The sequence below is a fragment of the Carassius gibelio genome, chromosome B18, assembly GCF_023724105.1.
Source record: "Carassius gibelio isolate Cgi1373 ecotype wild population from Czech Republic chromosome B18, carGib1.2-hapl.c, whole genome shotgun sequence".
NCBI lineage: Eukaryota > Metazoa > Chordata > Actinopteri > Cypriniformes > Cyprinidae > Carassius > Carassius gibelio.
Genome location: NC_068413.1, coordinates 3,775,458 through 3,799,468, shown reverse-complemented (window position 1 = coordinate 3,799,468; position 24,011 = coordinate 3,775,458). Strand labels below are relative to the sequence as shown.

General features: G+C 35.8%; 4 protein-coding genes across 5 annotated transcripts; 3 read left to right on the top strand and 1 right to left on the bottom strand.

Annotated features, from left to right (window-relative positions):
• Nucleotides 1–200: 200 nt before the first annotated feature.
• LOC127977082 (B-cadherin-like) lies at nucleotides 201–13,661 on the top strand. Its single transcript, XM_052581769.1, has 15 exons — nucleotides 201–206; nucleotides 1,232–1,330; nucleotides 1,752–1,850; nucleotides 1,972–2,127; nucleotides 2,246–2,396; nucleotides 2,482–2,642; nucleotides 4,235–4,363; nucleotides 4,454–4,639; nucleotides 5,595–5,839; nucleotides 6,200–6,339; nucleotides 6,818–7,042; nucleotides 7,132–7,353; nucleotides 12,446–12,579; nucleotides 12,673–12,804; nucleotides 12,983–13,661. The coding sequence occupies exons 1-15, from the start codon at nucleotides 201–203 to the stop codon at nucleotides 13,187–13,189; spliced, it is 2,292 nt and encodes a 763-aa protein (XP_052437729.1). The 3' UTR covers nucleotides 13,190–13,661.
• A 300-nt stretch (nucleotides 13,662–13,961) lies between these two features.
• Nucleotides 13,962–17,432, top strand: si:dkey-30c15.13 (uncharacterized protein LOC558731 homolog). Of its 2 annotated transcripts, none has more exons than XM_052581595.1 (7): nucleotides 13,962–14,103; nucleotides 14,327–14,488; nucleotides 15,106–15,216; nucleotides 15,327–15,383; nucleotides 15,618–15,725; nucleotides 15,803–15,949; nucleotides 16,583–17,432. In XM_052581595.1, exons 1-7 carry the CDS (start codon nucleotides 14,086–14,088, stop codon nucleotides 16,634–16,636), a joined length of 657 nt encoding a protein of 218 aa, XP_052437555.1. In that variant the 5' UTR covers nucleotides 13,962–14,085; the 3' UTR covers nucleotides 16,637–17,432. The 2 variants fall into 2 exon arrangements, with proteins under 2 accessions (XP_052437555.1, XP_052437554.1); XM_052581594.1 differs by having other exon boundaries at nucleotides 14,324–14,488.
• Nucleotides 17,433–17,533: 101 nt separating this feature from the next.
• syt1b (synaptotagmin Ib) lies at nucleotides 17,534–20,623 on the bottom strand. The gene is made up of 8 exons (XM_052581592.1): nucleotides 20,027–20,623; nucleotides 19,771–19,946; nucleotides 19,549–19,662; nucleotides 19,189–19,356; nucleotides 18,873–19,040; nucleotides 18,176–18,293; nucleotides 17,940–18,073; nucleotides 17,534–17,857 (listed from the first exon to the last, which is right to left on the bottom strand). Exons 1-8 carry the CDS (start codon nucleotides 20,202–20,204, stop codon nucleotides 17,654–17,656), a joined length of 1,260 nt encoding a protein of 419 aa, XP_052437552.1. The 5' UTR covers nucleotides 20,205–20,623; the 3' UTR covers nucleotides 17,534–17,653.
• A 2,070-nt stretch (nucleotides 20,624–22,693) lies between these two features.
• On the top strand, nucleotides 22,694–23,837 carry bbs10 (Bardet-Biedl syndrome 10; the record flags this gene model as incomplete). The annotated part of the gene is given in 8 exon segments (XM_052581768.1): nucleotides 22,694–22,788; nucleotides 22,790–22,939; nucleotides 22,941–22,996; nucleotides 22,999–23,089; nucleotides 23,091–23,197; nucleotides 23,200–23,280; nucleotides 23,283–23,409; nucleotides 23,807–23,837. Coding segments are annotated over 8 exon segments (738 nt in total), but the record flags the coding sequence as incomplete, so codon positions are not given.
• Between the last annotated feature and the right edge of the window lie 174 nt (nucleotides 23,838–24,011).

Here is a 24,011-nt window from a genome sequence, read left to right as displayed (position 1 = left end):
GTATGCGTTTCTATTTGTTTTAGACAAAAAATATATTTTCAAGAATGTTGGTTACCAAACCGTTACTGGTAGCCATTGGCTTTCATAGTGTTTTTTCATACTATAGAAGTTAATGGCTACCAGCAACTATTTGGTTATCCACATTCTTCAAAATATATTCTATATTCAACAGAAAAAAAGGCATATAGGTTTGACAGAACATGAGGGTAGGTAAATAATGACAATCTTCTTCAATCATTTTTGGATTAGCAAGCCCTTTAATTATGGATTATTACTAGCAAACTCACCAGATGTCATGCTGCCAGTGTTGAATATTATGTGAACCTATTTACAGTTTATAGAACATCTCCAAAAAAAGAGAGAAATTCTCATGAAGTCATTTTTCCATGTTGACATGGCAGTCACACTTTTGTTTATCTGTTTACCCTAAGGCTTGCTGCATCAAAGCACTATAAAAAGCCAGCTTTTTATTATAAAATGTATAATAATAATTTATTTTGTAAATTGTTTGTAAAACTACTGTCATGACATCTATGTATGAAGTTTGTTAAAGCTGACTTTGAAATTACTCTTACCAGGCCAAAGTCCCTAGTTCCTGGGTAAAGTTCCTGTGGTGGAAACGTGGCATCTATTACTTTAGGCTTTTAAACATGCCCTCATCTGTTGGTAATATCATTGTCTTCTGATGTGTTACCGTCGACACCTTTCCATAAACATGCAAATGCACACGCACACACCCACACACACACACACACACTAAGATCATACTTTACAGTACAGCTGGGGTACTGAAAAGGTAGCGGACAATACACAGAGAAAACATTTCTCATTCTTTTTATTGTTCAGTATTGCTGTGAAGATGAGATTCACTCATGGAAGTTTCACTTGTGTTTTGTGTCTGGTAAGTGTTGTTTAATGCCTTTTTCTTCTCTTTTTGTTTTATAGATGTTAATGTGAAGATCACACTGTCATCTGTGTTTATTTTGGTTTGCATTTTAGAGTCCAGACAATAGATCTTGCGTAATTGTAATATAAATATAGAAATTCTTTAATAATTCGCCATTGTGTAAATTACTGACTATAAGTTATTTAATAGTAATGGTTGTAGATTTTATTGCACAAAGGAGAAATAAAATGAATGCATCTGAATTAATATTTATGTTTTCCTACTTCACATTAAGAAATTGAATGCAACTTCATTAATTATATTTTTTCATCAACGTTATAACAGATTATCTTAATTCATGGAGAGATCGTACCAGAGTACTTATCAGCCATTCAACAGAGACCGTTCATGTTTGATGAGAGAAACAGCAGTGCACTTGGACAGGTACTTAAATTACACCATTTATAAATGCTTTCAGAATTCCCTGATTATTTCTAATATGTATAGTGGCCTCAGCAAGTACTTGGACATTTACATAATTTAAATAAAAATAATTTCAAAATCAAGGTGCATTTGCAAACATCTAATTTAAAATGTATCTTATACACAATTGCAATTACATTTAACCAAATTTTAATGTGTGTGTGTGTGGATTCAAGTCAGTTTATGAACACAGATGTAGTTCATCACATTAACCAAACTCAGGAAAAATTATATAGAAACAATTTTCACTTTTTATTTTTTTTTTTTGCTGGAATTTTCAAAAGTAATTACAAAGAACCAGCAAGTAACATTGAATTAAACGAGAAACTTTGAAGTAGAAAGACTGAAATAGTTTCTTGTAAAACTGCTCTTGTATTATCAGAACCACATTTGCATGATCAGAAGAAAGAGGGACTGGTTGATTCCCCATGTCAGCGTTCCAGAAAATGATAAAGGCCCGTTCCCAAAGGAAGTGGTGAAGGTGTCTTGTTTTTTTTCCTTTTTGTTTTTAATTTGCATGTTATTGTCCTGTTTGCTCCGTCTTCGTTTTAACATTTCACATTGTAAAGTTCTCATCTTTGTTTTGATGTGTTGCTCCACAGATGAAGTCCACCGCTGCTGGTTCCATGAGGTTGATTTATAATATCACAGGTGCTGGAGCAGATCAGCCACCCGAGGGTCTTTTCACAGTGGACAAATATACAGGCATGTTAAAGGTCACCAAAAGCCTGGACAGAGAGGAAACTGAAGAATACATTGTGAGTGACATGCAGTCTTCCAAGAACCTGGATTTTAAACCACATGCTAAATCATTTTGAGTTTACTTTCAAATTTACAGAAGTATTTTGTGTTGATAAATGCTGTGTCTGTGTGCAGCTCACAATTTATGCTTCAGGAATCGGATTGAATGACAGCTTCAAAGAAAACCCAGTCAAACTCACCATCAAAGTTATTGACCAAAATGACAATAAACCCTTGTGTACCCAGGATCCTTTTATGGGTGAAATCCCAGAAAGGGCAAAAGAAAGTAAGACTGGAGAGTCTTCTGTTTTTCTCAGACTTTACATTGCTTGACATGATATAAAATACTATGTCTTATGCTCCTACTGCAGATGAGCCGATCATACAAGTGACAGCAAAAGACATTGATGACCCAGAAACTGCAAATGGCATTGTGCATTACAAACTGGTGAGACCCAACGGTGGGTTGTTTCACATAGACCCGGTCAGTGGAGTCATCAGCCTGGCCACTGTTGGCATTTTAGACAGAGAGGTACTAAATCTGTGTTTGTTTACATAAAGACTTTTCATTTTAAATTAAAATTTCGATCCAATGCACTGCAGAGTTTAGCTCCAACCCTGATCAAAGTCACCTGCCTGTGATTTTCTAATGATCCCAAAGACATTGATTGGCATTGATTAGCATACTCAGGTGTGTTTGATTAGGGTTAGATCTAAACTCTGCTGGAAGTGGATCTCGAGGTCCGGATTTGAGGATCCCTGCCATAGAAGAACCTTTTTATGTTCCTCTAAGAACCATTCAGTCAAAGGTTCTTTAAATAACCATCTCTTTCTTACCTTTTTATAATCTGAAGACCCTTCTTTTGCCACAAAGAACCTTTTGTCAAACTGAAAGATTCTTCAGATGTTAACGGTTCTTTATGGAACCATTACAAAAAGGTTCTTCTGTGGCATCATGAAGGAGTGTACCACAATCAACGCACAGAAATGTAGCAAGGACATCAGTAAAATAGTTGTTGTTAAACCTAGCAAAGCTGAAATAAAATATAAAATTAAAACCAGAATTAGAAATGTTGCTTTGACAGCTAAATGAAAGAACTAAATGTACCTAAAAATAAACCCAAACTTAAATTGAATCTGAATTGAGGCAGCAAACAGAATGCAAAATTGCAATTCAAATTTAATTTAAACTAGAATTATAATAATATTAAGTTTTTTTTTGAAAAGCCTTGTTTAAAAGTGCAAATGTTTTAAAATTCTCATGGTTTGCAGTCCAAATCCAATTCATATTCCAGGTAATGAAATGAAAGGGAGCCAAGTCTTCGATTTTAAATATTGGCCAGATTCATGCCAAGTATGTCTAGAAAAGCGTATTACTCCAAATGAAGTTTGTTTTTCCACAGTAATTTCACACGTCTAGTACACATTTAGTCTTGTTTCATTAATACAGTGTATACTTGTTTCCCCCGGAAAGAATGGAAGTGAATTGTGTTTATTTGTGTTTGCACTCTTGAGAGCGTCAGTGTTTCTATTTAGAGCAGTTTGCAACATTGAGGAATGTGGCAAATCAGAGACATATCTATTGATTTCTTGAACCCAATGACCAAAAAGTGGTATTTGAGTAAGTCAGAGTCCACTCAAAACACCTGACTTTTTGTGTTCAATCCTGAGTTTTGCAAGCTACTTTGATTATAACAAAGCGTAGGCAAAGTGTAAGAGATTGATTGTGTTGTGTAGAGAGCTTCATTGATTATAACAGAACTGTGTGAGATTGCAATAAACTGACTGACAGATTTCAGCGATTATAAAGGGAGTGTTCTTTGCGCTGTATGTAATACATTCAGAATCTGAATAAAAAACATAAAAACTCTGATGCTGTTAAGTGGACCAGTGGCCACACACTGCAAAGACACCTGCATGTAAAAGTGGGGTTTATATGCAATGGAAATAGAAAGTTCAAAGAGCAACATTATGTACATTGTGGTCAATTTAGCAAAATTATTAATTTAAACTTTTTTTAAAAATGTAACACAAACATATTGACCTCAACCTTTTGAATGCTGATATTATTTCAGAACCAACATCTGAACATGCCTGTCTTTTTTGTGATCTCTCTGATAACAGAATCAAACTGTGTATGAGCTGGCTGTTGAAGCAGCAGATATGTATGGTCACGGTCTTTCTTCCACCTGTATGGTCATCGTCAAAATTACTGATAGTAATGATCATGCCCCTAGGTTCAGCCAAAGGAAGGTAAATTCATTTTTGGTTTCAGGTTAGATTTCCCAGACACATCTGATGTTGAGTAGCTCTGAAATGGTCTGTTTGTGTGTGTTTTGGCAGTATGCAGGTACAGTACAAGAAAATAAGGCTGGGGCAATTGTTGCAAGGTTGGATGTCACGGATAGAGATGAGCCTTTCACTGCAAACTCAGTGGCAAAGTTCATCATCATTCAGGGCAATGAGAAAGGGCTCTTCAACATCAGCACTGCCCCCAGCGGGATGGAGGGAATCATCATGACATCTAAAGTGAATATGCATTCATATATCAAACTGAATATGCAACACTTTTTTTCTGCAAGGATGCATTAAATTGTTTAAAAGTAATAGTAAAATACATTTTATAATCCTATAAAAGATATTTATTTTAAAAATGCTTTATAATTTAAAAAGAAAATCTGGGGGGGGGGGGGGGTGTTATCATGGTTTCCACAAAAATATTAAGCTGCAAAAATGTTTTCAACATTCATAAGTTTATATATTATATATATGAATAAAATTAATAAATATCTATATATATCTATATCTATATATATATATATATATATATATATATATATATATATATATATATATATGTATGTGTGTGTGTGTGTGTGTGTGTGTGTGTGTGTGTGTGTGTGTGTGTGTGTGTGTGTGTGTATATATACAGTACAGACCAAAAGTTTGGACACACCTTCTCTTTCAAAGATACAAAAAATTGTAGATTCACACTGATGCATCAAAACTATGAATTGGCACTTGTGGAATTATATACATAACAAAAAAGTGTGAAACAACTGAAAATATGTCAAATTCTAGGTTTTTCAAAGTAGCCACCTTTAGCTTTGATTACTGCTTTGCACACTCTTGGCCTTCTCTTGATGAGCTTCAAGAGGTAGTCACCTGAAATGGTCTTCCAACAGTCTTGAAGGAGTTCACTGAGAGATGCTTAGCACTTGTTGGCCCTTTTGCCTTCAGTCTGTGGTCCAGCTCACCCCTAAACCATCTGGATTGGGTTCAGGTCCGGTGACTGTGGAGGCCAGGTCATCTGGCGCAGCACCCCATCACTCTCCTTCTTGGTCAAATAGCCCTTGATGCCTTCAGAAACTTTTTGGTCTGTACTGTATATAATATATATATATATATATATATATATATATATATATATATATATATATATATATATATATATTGAAAAATCTATTTGTCCATACATTTTTAGGGTCTGGACTTCGAGCAGACCAACAGTTTTGTTCTACTGGTGGTGGTCAAGAACGAGGTTCCTTTTGCTATTCCTCTGGTCACCTCCACTGCTACCGTCAGCATCACAGTGCAGGATGTAAACGAGCCGCCTGTCTTTGAGACTGCAGACAAACAGATCGTGATTCCTGAGGACCAAAAAGTGGGCAGCACCATTTCCAAATACACAGCCAATGACCCAGATACTGCTAGGGAGCAGAAAATAAGGTTTTACATGGATACACACACAAAAATTATACTGTCATATCAAAAAAATGTGTATTACCCAGCAGGGTATTTATCATTAAAAGTATTAGCCCATTCTTATTACTTGAAAAATACAGCTGAAATAAAATACAAATTTAAAATTAGGCGAAAAAATGTGAAATGTTACCAAATAAACCAAACTTAACTTAATAAACTTACCAAATTGAAATGCATACAAACTAAAAAACACATCCAAACAAAATCACGGTATTGCTATTGTAAGAACTAAACTTTTTTTTGTTTACTATTGTGTATTTGGAAAGCACCACTGTGTCCATCATGTGTTCATTTCTGTCACCTATTTGTGTGTTGTGATGTCAGATATAAGTTGCAGCAAAGCGCAAACTGGCTGGAGATCACAGAGGACACTGGAATCATCAAAGTTAGGAGCTCACTGGATAGAGAGGCTTCGTTCATAAGAAATGAACAGTACACGGTCTTAGTACTGGCATATGACAATGGTAATTTAAATAAAGCTTCCGGTGCCTAAAGACTAGGAAAACTGCTGAAAAGTTACTCATCCTCAGGACATCCAAGATGAAGATGAGTTTGTTTCCTTATCAGAACTGATTTGGAGCAGTACAACACTTGCAGTGAATGGGCGCCGTCAAACGAGAGTACAAACAGCTAAAAAAACATCACAATGTTCTGATGAAGAAATAAACTCATCTACATCCTGGATGGCCTGAGGGTGAGATCCTGCAGATATTAATTTTTTTTTTAATCAAAGTCTGAGGCTAAAAAACTTGTGCCCATCATATACTATGCGATTTTTCTGTGAAATCTGCAGACTGAAAAACTCAAGCAGTCAAGTAGTGCATTCAAGCCTTTAGAATAGTTCACCCGAAAATAAACATTTGTTATCTACTCGTTTTTGTGTTATTCAAAACACATCTGATGTTGGGTTGTGTGGACTGCTGTATTTATTTGTTTCTGTAGATGACGATCCCGCCACAGGAACAGGCACATTAGTGATTAAGCTACAGGACGTTAATGACAACGCTCCAGTGCTGGAGGAGCGCAGTGTCCTGATGTGTCTCACTGAACCGAAACCCGTCCGTCTGACCATCACAGATGCAGACGGCCCAGGAAACGGCCCACCCTTCATTATAGAGCTGAATACAGAATATCAAAGAAACTGGACCATCATCAGCAACTCCAGCAGTAGGACTGGTTTAGCTCTCATTAAGTATTGTTAATCTGTTGTAAATTTATTGGATATCTCCCACTTCTGCTCTTCCCTCGTTTCTCAGGCGGTGTGGTGTTGCTGAAGACGCTCAGACCTCTGGCTCTTGGTGAATACAGCCTGGTATTGCGCATGTATGACTCCAAGAGTTTATTTCAGGACAGTTCTATAATAGTGGAGGTGTGTAACTGTAAGGGTGATGATGTTACCTGCTCCAGCGGCATCGCGGGGTCTCCTCCTAACGTCACTTTTTTCATCTATGTCCTAGCGGCCATCTTATGCTCTCTTGGTAAGCAAACAACTGCTCATTATTATGAGAATGTATATTTATAAATATTATTTTATATTATACAGTTATTTATTAGGGCTCAAGCCTGGAGGGCGAGGGCCCTATTGTTTTCCTTAGGATTATTTTTTTTAATTTTTTTTATTTTTATTCTTCTAATTTTTTTCTAAGGTTTCGGGGGCTTTTGGGGTCCTTAACATGCTCAAAAACTCTTGAAAATTGGCACACACCTTGGAACCTGCGGCCATTAGGGCCGGGCAGAGTCTGATACACGGGCGTGGCACAGGGGCTCTACAGCGCCCCCTGTAGTACCGATGGCCATATATCATGCATACTTGCACGTATACATATTAAACTTGGTACATATATATAACTCATCAAACCAAACAACTTTCACACTGCATGTCATAAGCTCCGCCCAACAAGAAGTTGGCTATTTAGGGTTTTATGAAAAACACATGCTCTGGAATTTGATATACTCCTCTGAGGAATTCCAACACAACACAAAACTCGGTGAAGACGATCTCAAGACATTGGGGATGCTAAATTGCGAAGAGATTTTTGATATCTCGAACGGTTTGCCCGTGGCGAGGCGTTGAAATTATGGCGAGAAATGAGAAACAGGAAATGTATAATAACATCCACATACATTTGCTGAATTTTATCAAACTTAATTGGTTTGTTCGCTGTATGATACCGATCGTATATATGTGACTATTAGGAGTCAAAGTTATAGCGCCACCAACTGGCAGCAGGAAGTGAATCATTTTCAGAACGCTTTGAATTCAGAATCTTATTTTTACTTGATTTGCTTCAAACTTCATCAGAATAATGACAAAACACGGCCGAAGAAAATCTGTCGTGGGGATATTTATATCTAATATAGTGTTGCCATGGCAACGTGTCAAACTTGAATGTTCTGTTCTGGTGATTTTTAGGCAGATAACTAGCTCAGATTTACATGAAACTCGAAACAGATATCAGTATTAAAGGTAGCTAGACCATGGCAAAAGCTTTTAAAAGGGCGTGGAAGAGGCACTCTATAGCGCCACCTTTTGTCAAAAGTGGGGGGGTTAGTTTTAGCTACAGACACCAAACTTGGTACTTAAATTGTTCTTATCAAGACGGACAACTTTCTAATTCGCAGTCATAAGCTACGACCAACAGTAAGTTGGCTATTTTGACTTGAATATGGATTTTTGGGAATTTTCTTTTGTGAATTAATGCATACTCCTCCCAGGGGAAGTACACTATACACACCAAACTTGGTCTACATTAAGAAAAAACATTGAGGAACTTAAATTGCGAATGAATTTTGGATAGCTTGAACGGTTTTGTCGTGGTGATTTTTTGAAATAACAGTAAAAAGTTAAACATTAATCGTCTTGTATTTTTTTTTTTGCAGCTTCCAAACCTTTAAAAAACATTTTTCATTTAGAAAACCAGTGATTCTGAGGAAATATGCATAGTTTCATGACTTTACAGCACTGTATGATTAAAAGAAAATTAAAAAACTGTCAGACATCTCAACTAACTCTGTCCCTCTGTTTGAGGAATGTATGTGTGTGTGTGTGTGTGTGTGTGTGAGTGTGAGTGGGGGAGAGGTGTGAGGTGAGTGGCAGACAAGACAGGGAGAGAGAGAGGGACTTAAACATCTCTTTAATCACCAGAAAAAAAATATTATTTTAAATTGTTATTTTTTTGTTGTTGTTGCTAATTGTGCGGTTTTCATTACAGCTTAAGAAATATCTTAGGCCTTATCCTTTTCTGGCAGTTTCAGGGATTAAAAAAAAAATTCTAAAAATACTTATTTTAGCTGCAAATAATAATTTCAAACTTATTTGATACTGACCTCTGACACGAGATTTATTTGAATTTACATAATCTCATGGATGTAACAGTAAAACTGTCAGGATCTTGGCAAGGAGGAACTCAGGTGCAGATGGGATTTACAACACAAACAGGTTTATTTACAAAAAGGGGAAAATAAAAACCCACGAGGGGGAAAACAAGGACTAGGGCAGATACAAAAAATAACTAAACAGGACTGATAAGGTAAGATAATCAAAGGCTCAAAACTAGAGAACACGGACTACAAATAAACACTCACGGTATACAGGACACAGTATCTTAAAGGGGTTACCAGGGTATTATCACGAACCACAATCACAATTCTTGGGGAACAAATCTCAATGAACCGACGCAAGACAGAGCACACTAGGAAAGCTAAATAGGGGGAACAATCAAGACACGACAGGTGGCACAGATGGGACAATCAAGACACGACTAGGTTAACAAGGGGGGCGGGGCAAGGGAACGAGACAACACAAGCACATGGCCCAAAGGCAAGGCCATGTGCTTGTACACAAAACACGGGTCTGTCATGATCCTGCCTCAAGACTAGGAAAAATCAAGGACACGAGGGCAGAATCATGACAAAAACTGTTCTGCTCACAGATGAAGACTAAGCTCTGATGCAAGCAGAACTATTTCACAAATGCTTAAAGGTTAATGAAATCATAACAAAACACTTTTAAATTATTTAAGGATTTGGTAACACTTTAAGATAATGTCTCAATTGTTAACATTAGTAAATGCATTGGTAACACTTCATAATAGCTGCACTCCTAGCTAAGCATTAGTAAATAGCCAGTTCATGCTTTATATATCCTTCTCCCAAAATTAATATTTTAGTAAGCATTTTATAAATACAGCTATAATTAAATTGTTCATAGTTTATATTCACATTTATTTTGAGGAGATTAAAGGCTGTTATCTTCCAAAAAAAAAAAAAAAAAAAAAAAAAATACAAATAAACAAACACAGAACTAAAAAGGGAATCATTAATTGGCTTGTATTTTTAAATTGCAGCTTCCAAACATTTCAAAGCATTTTTTCATACAGAGATCAAATCATTCTGAGGAAATATGCATAGTTTCACGACTTTACAACACTGTATGGACAACAGAAAATTTAAAAATTGTCAGACTTCTTAACTGACATGATCTCACTCTGGCCACCCTGTCTGTGTGAGGGAAGGGAGGGGGAGAGGGAGGGGGAGTGTGAGGGGGTTGGTGACTGACTGCATTTTTGGTGACTGACAGTGTGTGTGAATTGTAGGGAGGGGAGGGGCTATCTGGCAGAGAGAGAGAGAGAGAGAGAGAGACCTAATCATCTCTTTAATCATCAGGGGGGAAAAAATCAGTATTTTAAATGTTTATTGTTTTTGTTGTTGCTAATGGTGGTGTTTTTTTCCCCTTTCATTACAGCTTAAGAAATATCTTAGGCCTTATCCTTTTCTGACAGTTTTAGGGATTTAAAAACATCCTAAGAATCCTTATTTGTGCTGCAAATAATAATTTCAAACTCATTTGATACTGACCTATGACATCCTATGACGTGACATGACATATATTAATCTCATGGATGTAACAGTAAAACTCTTCAACTGACAGATTAAGCTGCAATGCAAGTAAAACTATTTCACAAATGCTAATAGGTCATTAAAATAATTTAAAAACACTAATAAATTATTAAAGGATTTGGTAACACTGTATAATAATGTCTAATTTGTTAACATTAGTAAATGCATTGGTAACACTTTATAATAACTGCACTCATTAGCTAAGCATTAGCAAATAGTTCATGATTATAAAGCCTTTTCCCTAAATAATAGACATTATTAAGCAGTAATACATCTATAAATACATTGTTCTTGATTTAAAAGCACATATATTACAACGGAGATTAAAGTCTCAGTAAAGTCTCAGTCTCATGCAATAAAAAGGAAACTGTACACTTGAAAAGGTTTTGAGCGATTCTTGAAGGACTAGCATCACCTCCACTTGTACGATGGTTTAAGGAATATATCTTCCAGATAGTACCGCCACTCCCTATATGCAGAGTATGCAGTCTTCGTAGAGCACCAACTCCCAGAGGGGGCACCATCCCAGTTGCTCAAAAAAAACAAAAAAACAAAACAAATATGCGCCATTCTCCCATCCGCGCTCGCGACCACTCAATAGCATTTGAGAAGAAAGATTCAAAACAATTGTAATGTGTTCATATAGGTGTCAGCTACAATGCACACCTTATAAATCTTTTATAAATTTTAAAATAAAGTGTTACTAAAGTTATATATATTGTTCTGTGTATGTGATTTCAAAGTCTAGATTGGTCGGATTAACCCATTAACTGCCACATCCCTTAAAACTTGATTGTCAGAGGGTTACTGTAAATGCTTATGCCCGCTGGGCACAGTTTTCCTGATGCCACCAGGGTGGCGTTACACTGACGGCTTGAGCCCGACATCGCTGCTTGCAGCTATATTTATTATTATTTTTTATAACATTTTATGTTCACCGAAGGCTTTGTTTAATAAAAAATATATTAAAGTTGTATTTTAATGTATTCCTGTTTTAATCAATTTTAAAATGTGCAAAGCTGAATAAAAAAAAAAAAAGGATTATTTGATAAATATAAAGTTCAAAAGAGCAGCATTTATTTTAAATAGTCTAGACTTTCACAGGTACTAAATATTTCTGTCACCTCTGATCAATTTAATGCCTCCTTGTGAAAAAGTCTTAATTTATCATTTCTAAAAAGTATTAATCCATAAATGTTAATATAAACCAAAAAAATAAAACCAGTTATAAGGGTCAATTTTTTCGAAATTGAGATTTGTACATCACCTGAAAGTTGAATACATAAGCTTTCCATTGATTTATGGTTTGTTCTGACAATATTTGGCCGAGATACAACTATTTGAAAATCTGGAATCTGAGGGTGCAAAAAAAATCTAAATACTGAGAAAATCTTTAAAATTGTCCAAATGAATTCTTGAAGTTTTGCTATATTTACGTTAGGAAATAAAAAAATTCATTCGTTAAGTAAATGATTCTTTACTTAATATCCTAATGATTTTTGGCATAAAAGATCATTTTGAACCCATACAATGTATTTTTGGCGATTGCTATAGAGTAAATATACCCCAGCGACTTAAGACTGGTTTTGTGCTCCAGGGTCACATACTGTATGTGTGTATTTCTGTGCCTCACTACTAATAACAGTGGTTATTTGTTCTTTTTTTCTATAGTGCTGTTTCTGTTGCTTATTCTCCTGAAGAGGAGATGTGGAAGAAAGGTTCAATGGGGACAGTTCAAACATAAAGAAGAAGACAGGGACAATATTATATGTTACAATGAGGAAGGAGGAGGCGAACAAGACCAGGTGCACAAGCTCTTCCACATATCATGTTCAGTTAACTTTACTTTTGTCAAGTCTTATCAGTGTTTATGTTGTGTATGTACTTGCATGTTACAGGACTTTGATATGGTCCTATTGTGCAGCGGACTGGATGTTTTCTCTACTGATATTGCCCCAATGGACTCACCAACGTTCTTCTATCGGCAACATCCAGACGAGAATGAAGATATCATGAGCGTCCTTTATGAGGTATAGTAAGAGTGTTTATGTGTGTCTGCATAAGAGTCGACATGATTTCTGAAAGTTCAACATGCATATTGGGCCTTGAGTTTGGATCTACCAAAAACCCTGAAAAGCTTCCACAACAAAATCACCACCAACAAGAGTTACATGCATGTGTTCAATACTGGACTCTGTGTTTCTGTAGAATTTGTGCACAGCAGATGATGACCACTTTGTGGCACCGTATGACTCCATGCTGGTGTTTACTCATGAGGGTGAGGGGTCTTTATCCGGATCTCTCAGCTCTCTGCAGTCGTCCATCGGTGATGGAGATCAGGACTTCCAGCATCTGCAGAACTGGGGACCTCAGTTCAGAACACTGGCTGATATGTTTGCTGGAGAAGGAGAGTAATGTGTGCTCTGATCACTATAGAGGAGTGTGTATATAAAAGCGTGATGTGAAATGTGTTTCCAAATATTGTGTAAGTCATTAAAGGAATATAGTTCTCCCAAAAATGAAAATGTGCTGAAAATTGAGATGTAGAGAAATTCTTGCTTCAACAGCAAAGAAATTTAGCTTTCCATCACTTGCTCACCAATGGAGCTAGTGAATGGGTGCCGCCAGAATGAGAGTCCAAACAGCTGATAAAAACATTGCAATGGTCCTCATGTAATCCACATGACTTCACAAGATGATAATTAATAAACTGGAGTCGTGTAAAATAAGCTCACTGCCACAGTATGGTGGATCTTGTTTGTTTGTTTTTTTGACACATTTTATATTTGCATTATGCAACTGAAGCTGTTGAATTAACTGAATGTAAGACAAGCACATGTATTTTATTATTTGTTCTGCATGAGTTTACGTAAGTTGTTTACTGAAGATTTTTCTTTCATTTAATACAGTACTTCATCTCATTATATTGTTGTATTTGCCTTTTTATTGTATAAAATGCATAGTTTATTCAATTATTAATAAACACTGCTTTAACAATATATATTTGGTATGCTATTTTTACTTTGTTTTATTTTTATTATTATAAATTTACATTTATAAATCTTACTTTACCTGATAAGATTCATATCAGCCAATATGGAACTATGACTCGAAACAACCTTTGATCAGATCCTGACAAATCACACAATAGGACTCTCCCTATTGGGCGGGCTTTAAGAGCAAGACCCAGAGAAAGAACTTTGACCCTGTACTTCACGAAGACGGAGGTTCATCTTAAAGTGAATCCATATATTTGAATGTGTGTTGACATAATTCGCACTAATTTATAAAGACATCTTATATACAGTATAATGCCTGAGATTCCAGAGGTAAGTTATACATTACTTCACTGGTAAATCCATACAGTCTGTGGTAAATCTATAATAGTCACTATAGACATTGTCAGTGATCAAGCATGACTGTAAATGCTATGGTATACAGTATGTATGTTAACCGATTAGATTAACTGCCCAACAAAAAAATCTAAATCAAATCTAAATCGAGTCCATTTGTTGTGGTTGCTCTCGATGTCACTTCTGTTGTCCGCAGAAGACTCAGAACATGTTTCAGGAGGGGCTACATCAGGTGTTTTTTAAGGTGCGCCCTTTGCCCAGCCCTGTTCCAGCGGACGACTCCACAGCTGGAGAACTGATGGAAGACAGACTGGTCCGCTGGTTTGGGAAAATGGTCAACACCCGCCTTCTCCTGTCTGGGGTAACAAAAGTTTAACTGTCATAGATGCCCAACAATCACAATAAAGTTCAGATTTACATACACTCACAGGTCTGCTTCACCTTTAGTTTTCAGTTTGACCAAATCTAAAACCATAGAAAACATTCCAATTACTTAAGAAAAAAGTAAAAGTTAATTTAAATAAAATAAAAACAATTACAATTATTCTATTTCAGATTCTTACCGGGGCGGCATTTCTCATTTTTGTTTAGTTTAATATGAAATACTAAAACTAATAAACTTAAGAGAAACATTATAGACATTAAAAATCTGAAAAGTTTAAAGAAAATATATTTATATATATATATATAATATATATATATTTTTTATAATAACTTGCTCAAATGATTAACACTCAGTTTGACAAATTATATCAGTGCTATATTTTTTCAACTGGACTGCCAAAAGTTGACACAAAGATAAAAAAAAAAAAAGAATGCCACTTGCTTTATTAAACATATATTATGGCAACATGGCATACTAATATTTGAAACATTTATTATTGCATATGACTTACTTTATTTTGACCAATTGTAGGGAGTATATACTGTAACCCATTTCTTGCTTTTCTCTCTCTTTTCTTTGTCTTTCTCTTTCAGATTGTTCAGATTTTGAGTGCTGCCTTCTGTATTCTTTCCACTTTCTCCTATACTTGTTTGACTTTCAGCTGTTCTGCGTCTATGACGGCTCCGATATGGTGTAGCCTTTTTGTAAGTGCTCCAGTTAACATTTCTGGTTCAATAAATAAGAACAAATCGAGGATCAGTCTGACACGCTACTGTACAGTTACTAATTAGTTGTTTTCTGTGTTATGTCTCAGTTTCTAGCCACGGGGTCACTTGCAATTGATGTCCAGAGGAAACCCCAAAAAATCAAAGTAAGCTTGTTTTATGTAATTTTACTTTTAAATCCACTTTTCCTTTCGTCTTCTTTTTGAACAGTATCTTTCTTAACGCCATAAACATCTTTCTGTAAAATACCTAGCTTTGAAAATGTGTTACTTTGAAATGCATGTCACTTGGTTTGATATTTATCCAATCAAATGTTTTTTGTGTAGTTTGGCTACATCCTTGATATATCATGTTAATAAGTGTGATCTGTGCTGTTGTAGGTCATGACTCTGATGTGCCTGAATATCTTCAGCTTACTGTTTGCAGTTTGTTCTTTTGTCACCTTCTTTATTAAATCGTCACTCATGGAAAAGGCCACCCCTCAGCAGGTGCGTGTACAGAGACACTGCCACTCAATAAACCAGTAGAATTGACCCCTGAAATGAGATCATGGTCTCTTTTGCAGCGCATTGGTGTGTATGTGCTGAAGGGCAGTGGTTTCATGTCCATCATCCAGTGCATGTTAGCAGCCATATACATGCTCTTTCTGATTTGGAAAGGTATCAAGTCTTACAGCACCCTCTGCAGACCGGACTACATCAGCGTAATACAGGTACAACATTCACACACTAGGAATGCAGTTATAATACAAGGTTTCTGCGAGCAATTCCCCAAATTTACGAATTAAGGCCTAGAAAGGTCTTAAATTGAGAAATGCATGGCATTAAATGTTGAATGCTTTACTACTGATGAATATCTTCCTCAGTATTTTTTTGGTTTTCCTGTACAAATGTATAAACATTTTTATATCAGTATGCATTTGAGATGGAACATAAAACTTTGTAAGAAATTTAATACAATCGCTTAAAACTCGAACAAATGTGTTTTAAGATATGAAACCTTGTTTTTGCTTTGAATCAAGTTGAATGTTCTGAGCCAATGGGCAGAATTTCTCTGAAAAAAAAAAGATTTCTTATCTTATGTGTACATGTACCTTGATTCATGAATCCTCAGAGGTAACATACAGAGGAAGACCATTACTTTTTTTTAAAGAAGAAGTTCTGATAGATCTGTTGGAACTTGTATTTTCATTTGTATTTCTGTTGTTCTCCCTGGATATTTACATTTATAGAACATATCGTGTTCCCTAAAGTTTATTCCTTCATTTTTCTTTAAAAGTGGTCTTAAAAAATGTTCATGCAGAAACCTTGTAATGTTTTTTTTTTTTTTTTTTCATTTTTCTTAGAAATCAGATGAGCATGCAGATCCACTGCTGGAAAACGAACAGTTCAGCATTTAAACAGTTGGTGTGTGGAATCAGGAAAACTTATGCAAAAAAAAATGTATGGCTTATTTTATTTTATCAAGAGAATAAATACATTTTAAGCATTTACACCCAGGTTTACTATGACAAATAATAGTGATATTGCAAAAACCTGATTACATATTTCAGTTTGTGCAAATCCCAAGCAATAAATCTACATAATTTATCTTACATTTAATGTATCGTTTATATACATTCAATACATATTCATGCCATTTGTGAAAATAACATGGACCCCAATCAATGATTTTGTATATTTATATATTTATGTACAATTATATATGGTTATTAAATTGTCTTAAGATGTCCTTGTTGTGCTATGCTGAAAGTCAACAAGACAACATTAGATTAAAATTGACCATGTTCACGTTCTTAAGTTTTTAAAGGGATAGTTCACCCAAGAATGAATATTTGAATATTCTGAAGAATGTTGGAAACCAAACAGTTTCCGGTAGCCATAGACTTCCATACTTGATTTTCCATAGTATGGCTACCAGCAAATTGTCTTTTTCTGTTTAACAGAAGACAGAAAATCTAGAGGGTGAGTAAATGATTACTGAATTTACATTTTTTGGGTGAACTATCCCTTTGGGTGAACATAATTAGGCAAATGATTGCACATTAAAAATGTAATAACTTTATCCACTTCTGCCTCAAATGACTTTAATGCATAGGCAGGGAAAAATAAAATCAGTAATGTCTTAACCTACTTTTCTACAATCACATACCAATGGATTTGTTTTCATTATTTCCTCATAAATATTCTGTTTTACCCAGGAGTATGTTATTACATATGCTGTTTCACATTGTCTAATACATATCATTTAATGTATCTTTGTACATCTTGCACAAGATACTGAAAATAAATGTGCTTCTGATTATTAAGAGATACGATTTTACCAGATCTACCTCAGACTTTCCCCACATACACAAACATGCACACCTATGCACAAACTACTGAATATTTCTGTATACAAATGCTCACACACAGCTTCATTTCTTCATGAGTTCAGCATCTACGTCCTCTTCGGGTTTAAGGGCGTGCCATTGAGCGATGGGTCTTCTCGGATTGGCTAACATATCTGACCAATGGCGTTGCTCCGTTCCTGTGCTGTTCAGTCCTATGAAAACCTTTCCAATGGCATCATTCTTCCCAATTTTGTCATAGTCCAGGACTGTCACCACAACCTGAACTTTCTAAAAGGAGACAGAAGAACAGTCCAGAACCGTTAATGCCTTCATTTTCAGAAGACATGCAGAAATGAGACTTCACCTTTACCTGAATCTGCTCAGATGGCACTTCAAAGCTAAACGATTCGTTGTAATACGGGTTCAGTGTGTTCTTCTTAATTGTGGTTTTCTTTTTCTTCAGCCTTTTGCCGTTCTGCATCAGGTGGATTTTTACATATGGGTCTGTAGAACCGATAATGTCTGAATTACTGTGGTGAAAAGGCATTTCAGATCTGTATTTTGAAATGTGTCAGTATATAATGTCACTTCACTTTTTCCACTCACCTGAGAGGCCACCCACATCCATTTTTTTGAGGTTTTTGGCCTCTAGAACGACAACCGTCAGCTTTCCAGCAGTCGGTACATAGCGCAGAGACAAGCAAATATCACCTAACCGCTCGTGCTGTTGAGTCAACATTGAAAAGTCAGGTATTATTTCACTGTTACATGCAGGTACAGTGGGGTAATTCATGGTTAGATATTGAAATGGAATACATATAGAAATAACTCATTTCTAAGGATGTAGATATTCGAAATATAAAAAATTGATAGAGCATAATCAGTTGTTGAACATGTTTTTCAATATTAGTTTCTGAAAAACTTGCATAATGTATTTAATTTGTATATTTTACATGCATTATGTAAATATTAATATGTGTTAGTCAATTTAAGATCAGTATAACTAAATCTAAATAGTTATCCTACATGTATATAATTTCAAGACTTAAATTATAAACATATTTAAATATTACAGTTTGTTACATTTAAATATGTAAATACTAAATTAACACTGTTAATATGTCTGATGTGAATATGTATTAATATTATTTTCAAATGCATTATAAATAATATGTAAAATTCTAATAAATATTATAGTTTTCATGTTTTATTGCTTTAGTGTTGGACAAAAAAAAAAAAAAACTCCCATTGTTTGTGTTCATTCCAGTTCACCATCAAGGTTTTTTCCCTTCCTCACTCGTACCTCCTCTTTCTCTGCTTTCTGCAGATCTCTCCACTCCTCTGTAAGCTGACTGAAGTCCACTTTATTCATCTGCACCCTCACATCCCCAATAGCATCATGTTTGGAGAAACGGTCAAAGTCATACACCGTCATGACCAGTGTCTTTCCTCCAAGCTCTGCATATGGAACCTGCAGACAGCATACATATATGAGAGTATCCATACATCTGACACACATTTTAATGCAGTTAAATGCATTATTTGCCCAACATTATGTTGTCAATTTGTATGCTGTGACCTCTGAAGGATTTTTAGTGCAAGTGGATTTTAAGTTGTACCTTAAAGGTGAAGTGCTCATTAAAAGTTGGATCTAGTGTTTTGCGGTGAACTTTCGTCTCAAACTTTTTCTTCTTGTCAGGGAGGAGGTAGACTTTCACATATGGATCCGAAGTGCCGCTAATATCCATAGCAGCAAGACCTTCTGCCTCAACCACACCTACAATTAACTGGACAAGAAATGATATCATATTCATTCAAAATGATTCAGAATTGTAATTTTTAAATGACGTTCTCCACATTGCATTTCAATAAAAGCCCTCTGCAGATAAAAAAACTAAACAAAAAAACCCAACCCTGCTGAAGCAAGTTTATCTCGTTAATATGGATATTGGTGACTGGTTGCTGATTTGTATTCATACTGCGCTGTCAGTGAAGTTGTAGTCAAGGGAATAGTGAAGTTTTCCAAGTTTTGCAGCCTCTTTAGACTCAGAATCCTCTTCCTTGTGATCCGAATCAGTGTCGTGATGAACAGCCTGTAAATATAACCATCAAAATGGCAATCATTTTTACCATGGACATGCCCAACAACATGATGTATATACAGGACACACACACTATAAACACACATCAATAATTAGTACCTGTTTTGTTCCATCCTCTTTCACGTTTGATAGGTGAATGTTGTTCTTTTCATTTTTCTCTTTCCCGCCCTTTTCCTTTTTCTTTTTAAATATCATCTTCTTGCAGAAACAGAGACAGCAGCTGAGTGTGATGAGGACTGTGAGGAAGCCAAGGGCCACCAGAGCCCAGGATGGTACTGAAACAACACACACAGAAACGACCATAAATACACAGATGAGTAAGTGATTATGTGTGTGAGAGAGACTGCCTACTCACATGGGACTTTATGAAGCTCATTCAGAAACTTGCTTCTGATGCTATGAGCCAAACTCTCTGCGGTTGTAGTCGGAGGATGAACAGCCGTGGGTGGAGAACTCGCAGCTCCAGGTATCTTTGATCCATTCAGTGCTGGAGATGAAGAAGGACCAGCCAGCAGAGCATCACCTTCATGCATTCTGAGGATATGCAGTGGAGATGTGCATTATCTTAAGAGTTGCATGACTTTATAAAGTTTTCAATACTCTAATAACCTTTGGCATTTGCACAGATGATAGTGAGCGTAATGCTGATGCTCTGGAAGCTCATTATAGGGTGTAAAGGCATAGGCAGGTTCACATTCAGAGCACACAGCAGGTGATATGATGCTCCTTAACCTTGGATTATTTTGAGAAATGCTGAGTAGGGATTTATTGATTTTCTCTCTATTTACAGTGAAATGAGACACAGAAAGCCAGTGACACTGATACCCCTAAGACACACTGATACCCTGACTCAAACTTACACCTGTATATCTAACACATATAAAAATAAGCATGCATTTATATATACACAACACCGTCAAATAAATCCTAATGCAAACTTCAGAAGCTGTCATATAAAAATATTCAAAGCATTGTTTAGTTTATATAAAAAGCATGGACATAGTCTCAGATACAAAATGTGTTTGTATGCACAAAAAACATTGTTAAGTATATGTAATTTAAGGATCTTTAAAAAAATTATGTACTATAGGCTATTTGAGGAAGAAGAACACTTACCTGCAGCACTGATTTGAGAAGTGCACTTGACAGGCAGCTTATCTGAATTACTATAAGGAAAATACTGAAAATTAAAGACAGAAACTAAGGTAATGAGATAAAGCTGTCTTGTGTGTCTTGGCAAGACTATTCTTTTAAAAGAAAGAAGATATAAAGATGTTTGACTGACGCTGCTAGAGAGACAATGACAGAGGGAGAGAAGACTGAGAGAGAAGCATCCAATTGCAAGCTATGCAGCAGTGGGTGGAACCATATGGACATTATGACAAGGTTTTAATGAGGGTCATAGAAGGGCTCACATTAAGGAGCCAGTACTGGTTATTTCATTCATATTTGGGGGACATAGATAAAAAAAATGTCTTAATATGCTATCTGCATCCAAAAAATATAATAAAAAACATTTGCAATCTTGTCTTTAACAAATAGGTTTGGCTCATGTTTTTATTTATTTATTTTTAAAAATTAATTTATTTATTTTTGCACGCACTATATTGTTTTTAGAATTGTAGCATAAATAATAATTTATTTACTAAATATTATTTATATTTTTTGTATAATTTATGTTATAAATTATAATATAGAATTCATCTGCATTATACATATTATACCTTATGTATCATTTTAAAACCTTAAAAAGTGTAATTTAATGGTCTGATTCACTCAGGTTTCAAGGTTTATTTAGCAGATCTTGTTGAAGCTGAATTAATGGAATGCACCAGTTTTTATGGAACGTTTGGAGTTTCTTCTTTGAAAATATATTAAAAGTTGCATTAAATACATATTTCATCCATTATTAATAATTGCATTATTAATACAAGACTCTTCCACTGTCTGTCCGGTAGGTGTCAGTATATTCCGCTATGTTTACAGGGAGAAAAACTGGATGACGTTTGAGGATGTTATCGTTTCGAGGTCATTTTACACAGTTGTGTTGGGTTGGGTTTGGTTCAGTTCTTTGGTTTCATGTTTTTCTTCTGTATATCCAGAAGTGTAGTTACAATCAAAGTCATATTACTGTTTAGACAAATGCACTCAAGTTTGCAATTAGCCCTTGATGCCTTCAGTGTTACTCTACAATTTTCACATTGTAAAAACAATTTTTACAATTTGTGTTTAGTTTGTGGAGTAATCACAAATGTGATTTCAAAATTCAAAACATTAGCATTTATTTGAAACAGATTTTTTTTGTAACAATGTAAAAGTAATTAAAGTGACTTTTGATCAATTTAATGCATCCTAAAACAATCTTGCTGTCTCCAAACCTTTGAAATATAGTTTATATATTTGTATAAATTTACAGTTGTGCTAAAAATTTTACATACACATTGTATTATCAGCAACATTTTATTTTACCAAAATAAGAGGTGATCATGAAAGAATGCATGTTATTGTTTATTTAGCACTGACCTAAATAAGATATTTAACAAAAAGCATTTACATATAATCCACATCAGAAAATACAAATTTTATTTTCAAAAAAATCAGTGTTGTTACCTGGAGCATCCACACCATTTTTTTTTAATGGCTGTTGAATAGTTAAACTGCCTGCTGTTCTTCAGAAAAAGTCCTTCAGGTTCCACAAATATTTTAGTTTTCCTGCATCTTTAGCATTTGGGTGGGAACTTTTCATCGGATCATTTTTATAAATGCAACTATTATTTTCTCGTATATGGACTATATGTAAACGTTATATGAAATATCTCATTCACGTCAGTACTAAAAAAAAAAAAAAACATACATTTTGTATGATCCCTCTTATCGTTAACATTTTGCAGATACTGCAAAGTTTATGCAAAATTTTGACTACAGCTGTACATGTATATAGAGATCTAAAAATCCTATTAAATGAAGTGTTTTAAAATATTTAAATTTTTCAGGATTATAATGTGGATTTATCTGGCATTTGTTGGACTGTGTGTGTGCAGATGCTAAAGCTACTGCAGACGACACAAAATCATTCATTCTCCTGCTGGCCGCACTTTTATGAGGAATTCAGGACTCTACACATGCGCCGCAAAGGATCTTGGAGCATCCCTAATCTTTAAAATCTCACTAATTGCCTGTTGGCTGTGAGCAGGGAGGAATTGGACGATGTCGTAACACACAGAATTACCCCATATGCCTCATTGTACTGTAGTCACCATAGTTACAAACGAGGGCAGCGTTCTTGTTTTGTTGATTGGCGGGTATATTTCTGGAAGAGTGGGGATCTGCAGGCGGATGCACTGAAACGAGTCCTGTCTGAGTTCTTCCATCAAGTCAATCGAGATCAAAACGCAGTAGAAACGGTCTCATTCATACATTCATACGCCTGTGACCGGGCTTCCTATTGGCTGTTCAGAGGTGATTGAAGTCCTTGTTGTGACTTGTGATTGGTCAGTGTGGACTGAACCAGCAGGAACAGTAAAAGCACCTTACAGGTGCATGTGGTGCTATCGTCCGTGAAGCAGCCAGAAAGTGTGTTGCAATGGGTTCGATTAAACCACATTTCTCTCGATTCGATTCATCCTTTCTTTCAAACATCAGCACTGTAGAAACACTCTCTCATTCATCACTTCAACACCTCCTGATGCTCAAGTCCAGTAGACATGTGCAACTCAATGGGCATATATGCGTGTCTGGGCATGTTTTCACACACACACACACACACACACACACACACACACACACACACACACACACACACACACACACACACACACTATCTGGTCAGCTATCCTTGTGGGGACTCTCCATAGGCGTAATGGTTTTTATACTGTAAAGACCGTATTTTCTATCGCCCTACACCAACCCTACCCCTAACCCTAACCCTCACAGGAAACTTTCTGCATTTTTAGATTTTCCAGAAACTTCATTCTTTGTAATTTATTAGCAAGTCCCCATGAGTCTGTGTGTATTCAGGTTTAAGTCCCCACCAGAATAGAAAAACAAGTACACACACACACACACACACACACACACACACACATTTGTGCACCAGTGCTGGGATTGCTTGACCAGTCTGTGTGTGTGAGCCTAGGTGTGTTTGCAGTGCTACAGAATCTGTCTGAAAGCTTCTGTCAGACACTGGCATCTGACCAAGCAATCGCAGAGTCCATGTTCGGACCAATCACAAAGCATGCTTTCATCGCAAGACCTGTCGAGGGGAATTATGCATGAAGGAGGAGTGCTTCCCGTTGGAGGAGTATTTGAGTTCTTGCTACATTACTTTTTTTTGTTGAACG

Coding starts and splice junctions, on each gene's coding strand:
- si:dkey-30c15.13 (XM_052581594.1), top strand. Junction 15,384..15,617: donor GGAAACCCCAAAAAATCAAA/GTAAGCTTGTTT, acceptor GTGCTGTTGTAG/GTCATGACTCTGATGTGCCT. Junction 15,726..15,802: donor AAAAGGCCACCCCTCAGCAG/GTGCGTGTACAG, acceptor TCTCTTTTGCAG/CGCATTGGTGTGTATGTGCT.
- LOC127977082 (XM_052581769.1), top strand. Junction 2,128..2,245: donor AGGAAACTGAAGAATACATT/GTGAGTGACATG, acceptor GTCTGTGTGCAG/CTCACAATTTATGCTTCAGG. Junction 5,840..6,199: donor GCTAGGGAGCAGAAAATAAG/GTTTTACATGGA, acceptor TTGTGATGTCAG/ATATAAGTTGCAGCAAAGCG.
- syt1b (XM_052581592.1), bottom strand. CDS start 20,204: ATGCATGAAGGTGATGCTCTGCTGGCTGGTCCTTCTTCATCTCCAGCA. Junction 19,041..19,188: donor ATGAGCACTTCACCTTTAAG/GTACAACTTAAA, acceptor TGCTGTCTGCAG/GTTCCATATGCAGAGCTTGG. Junction 17,858..17,939: donor TGCCATCTGAGCAGATTCAG/GTAAAGGTGAAG, acceptor GTCTCCTTTTAG/AAAGTTCAGGTTGTGGTGAC.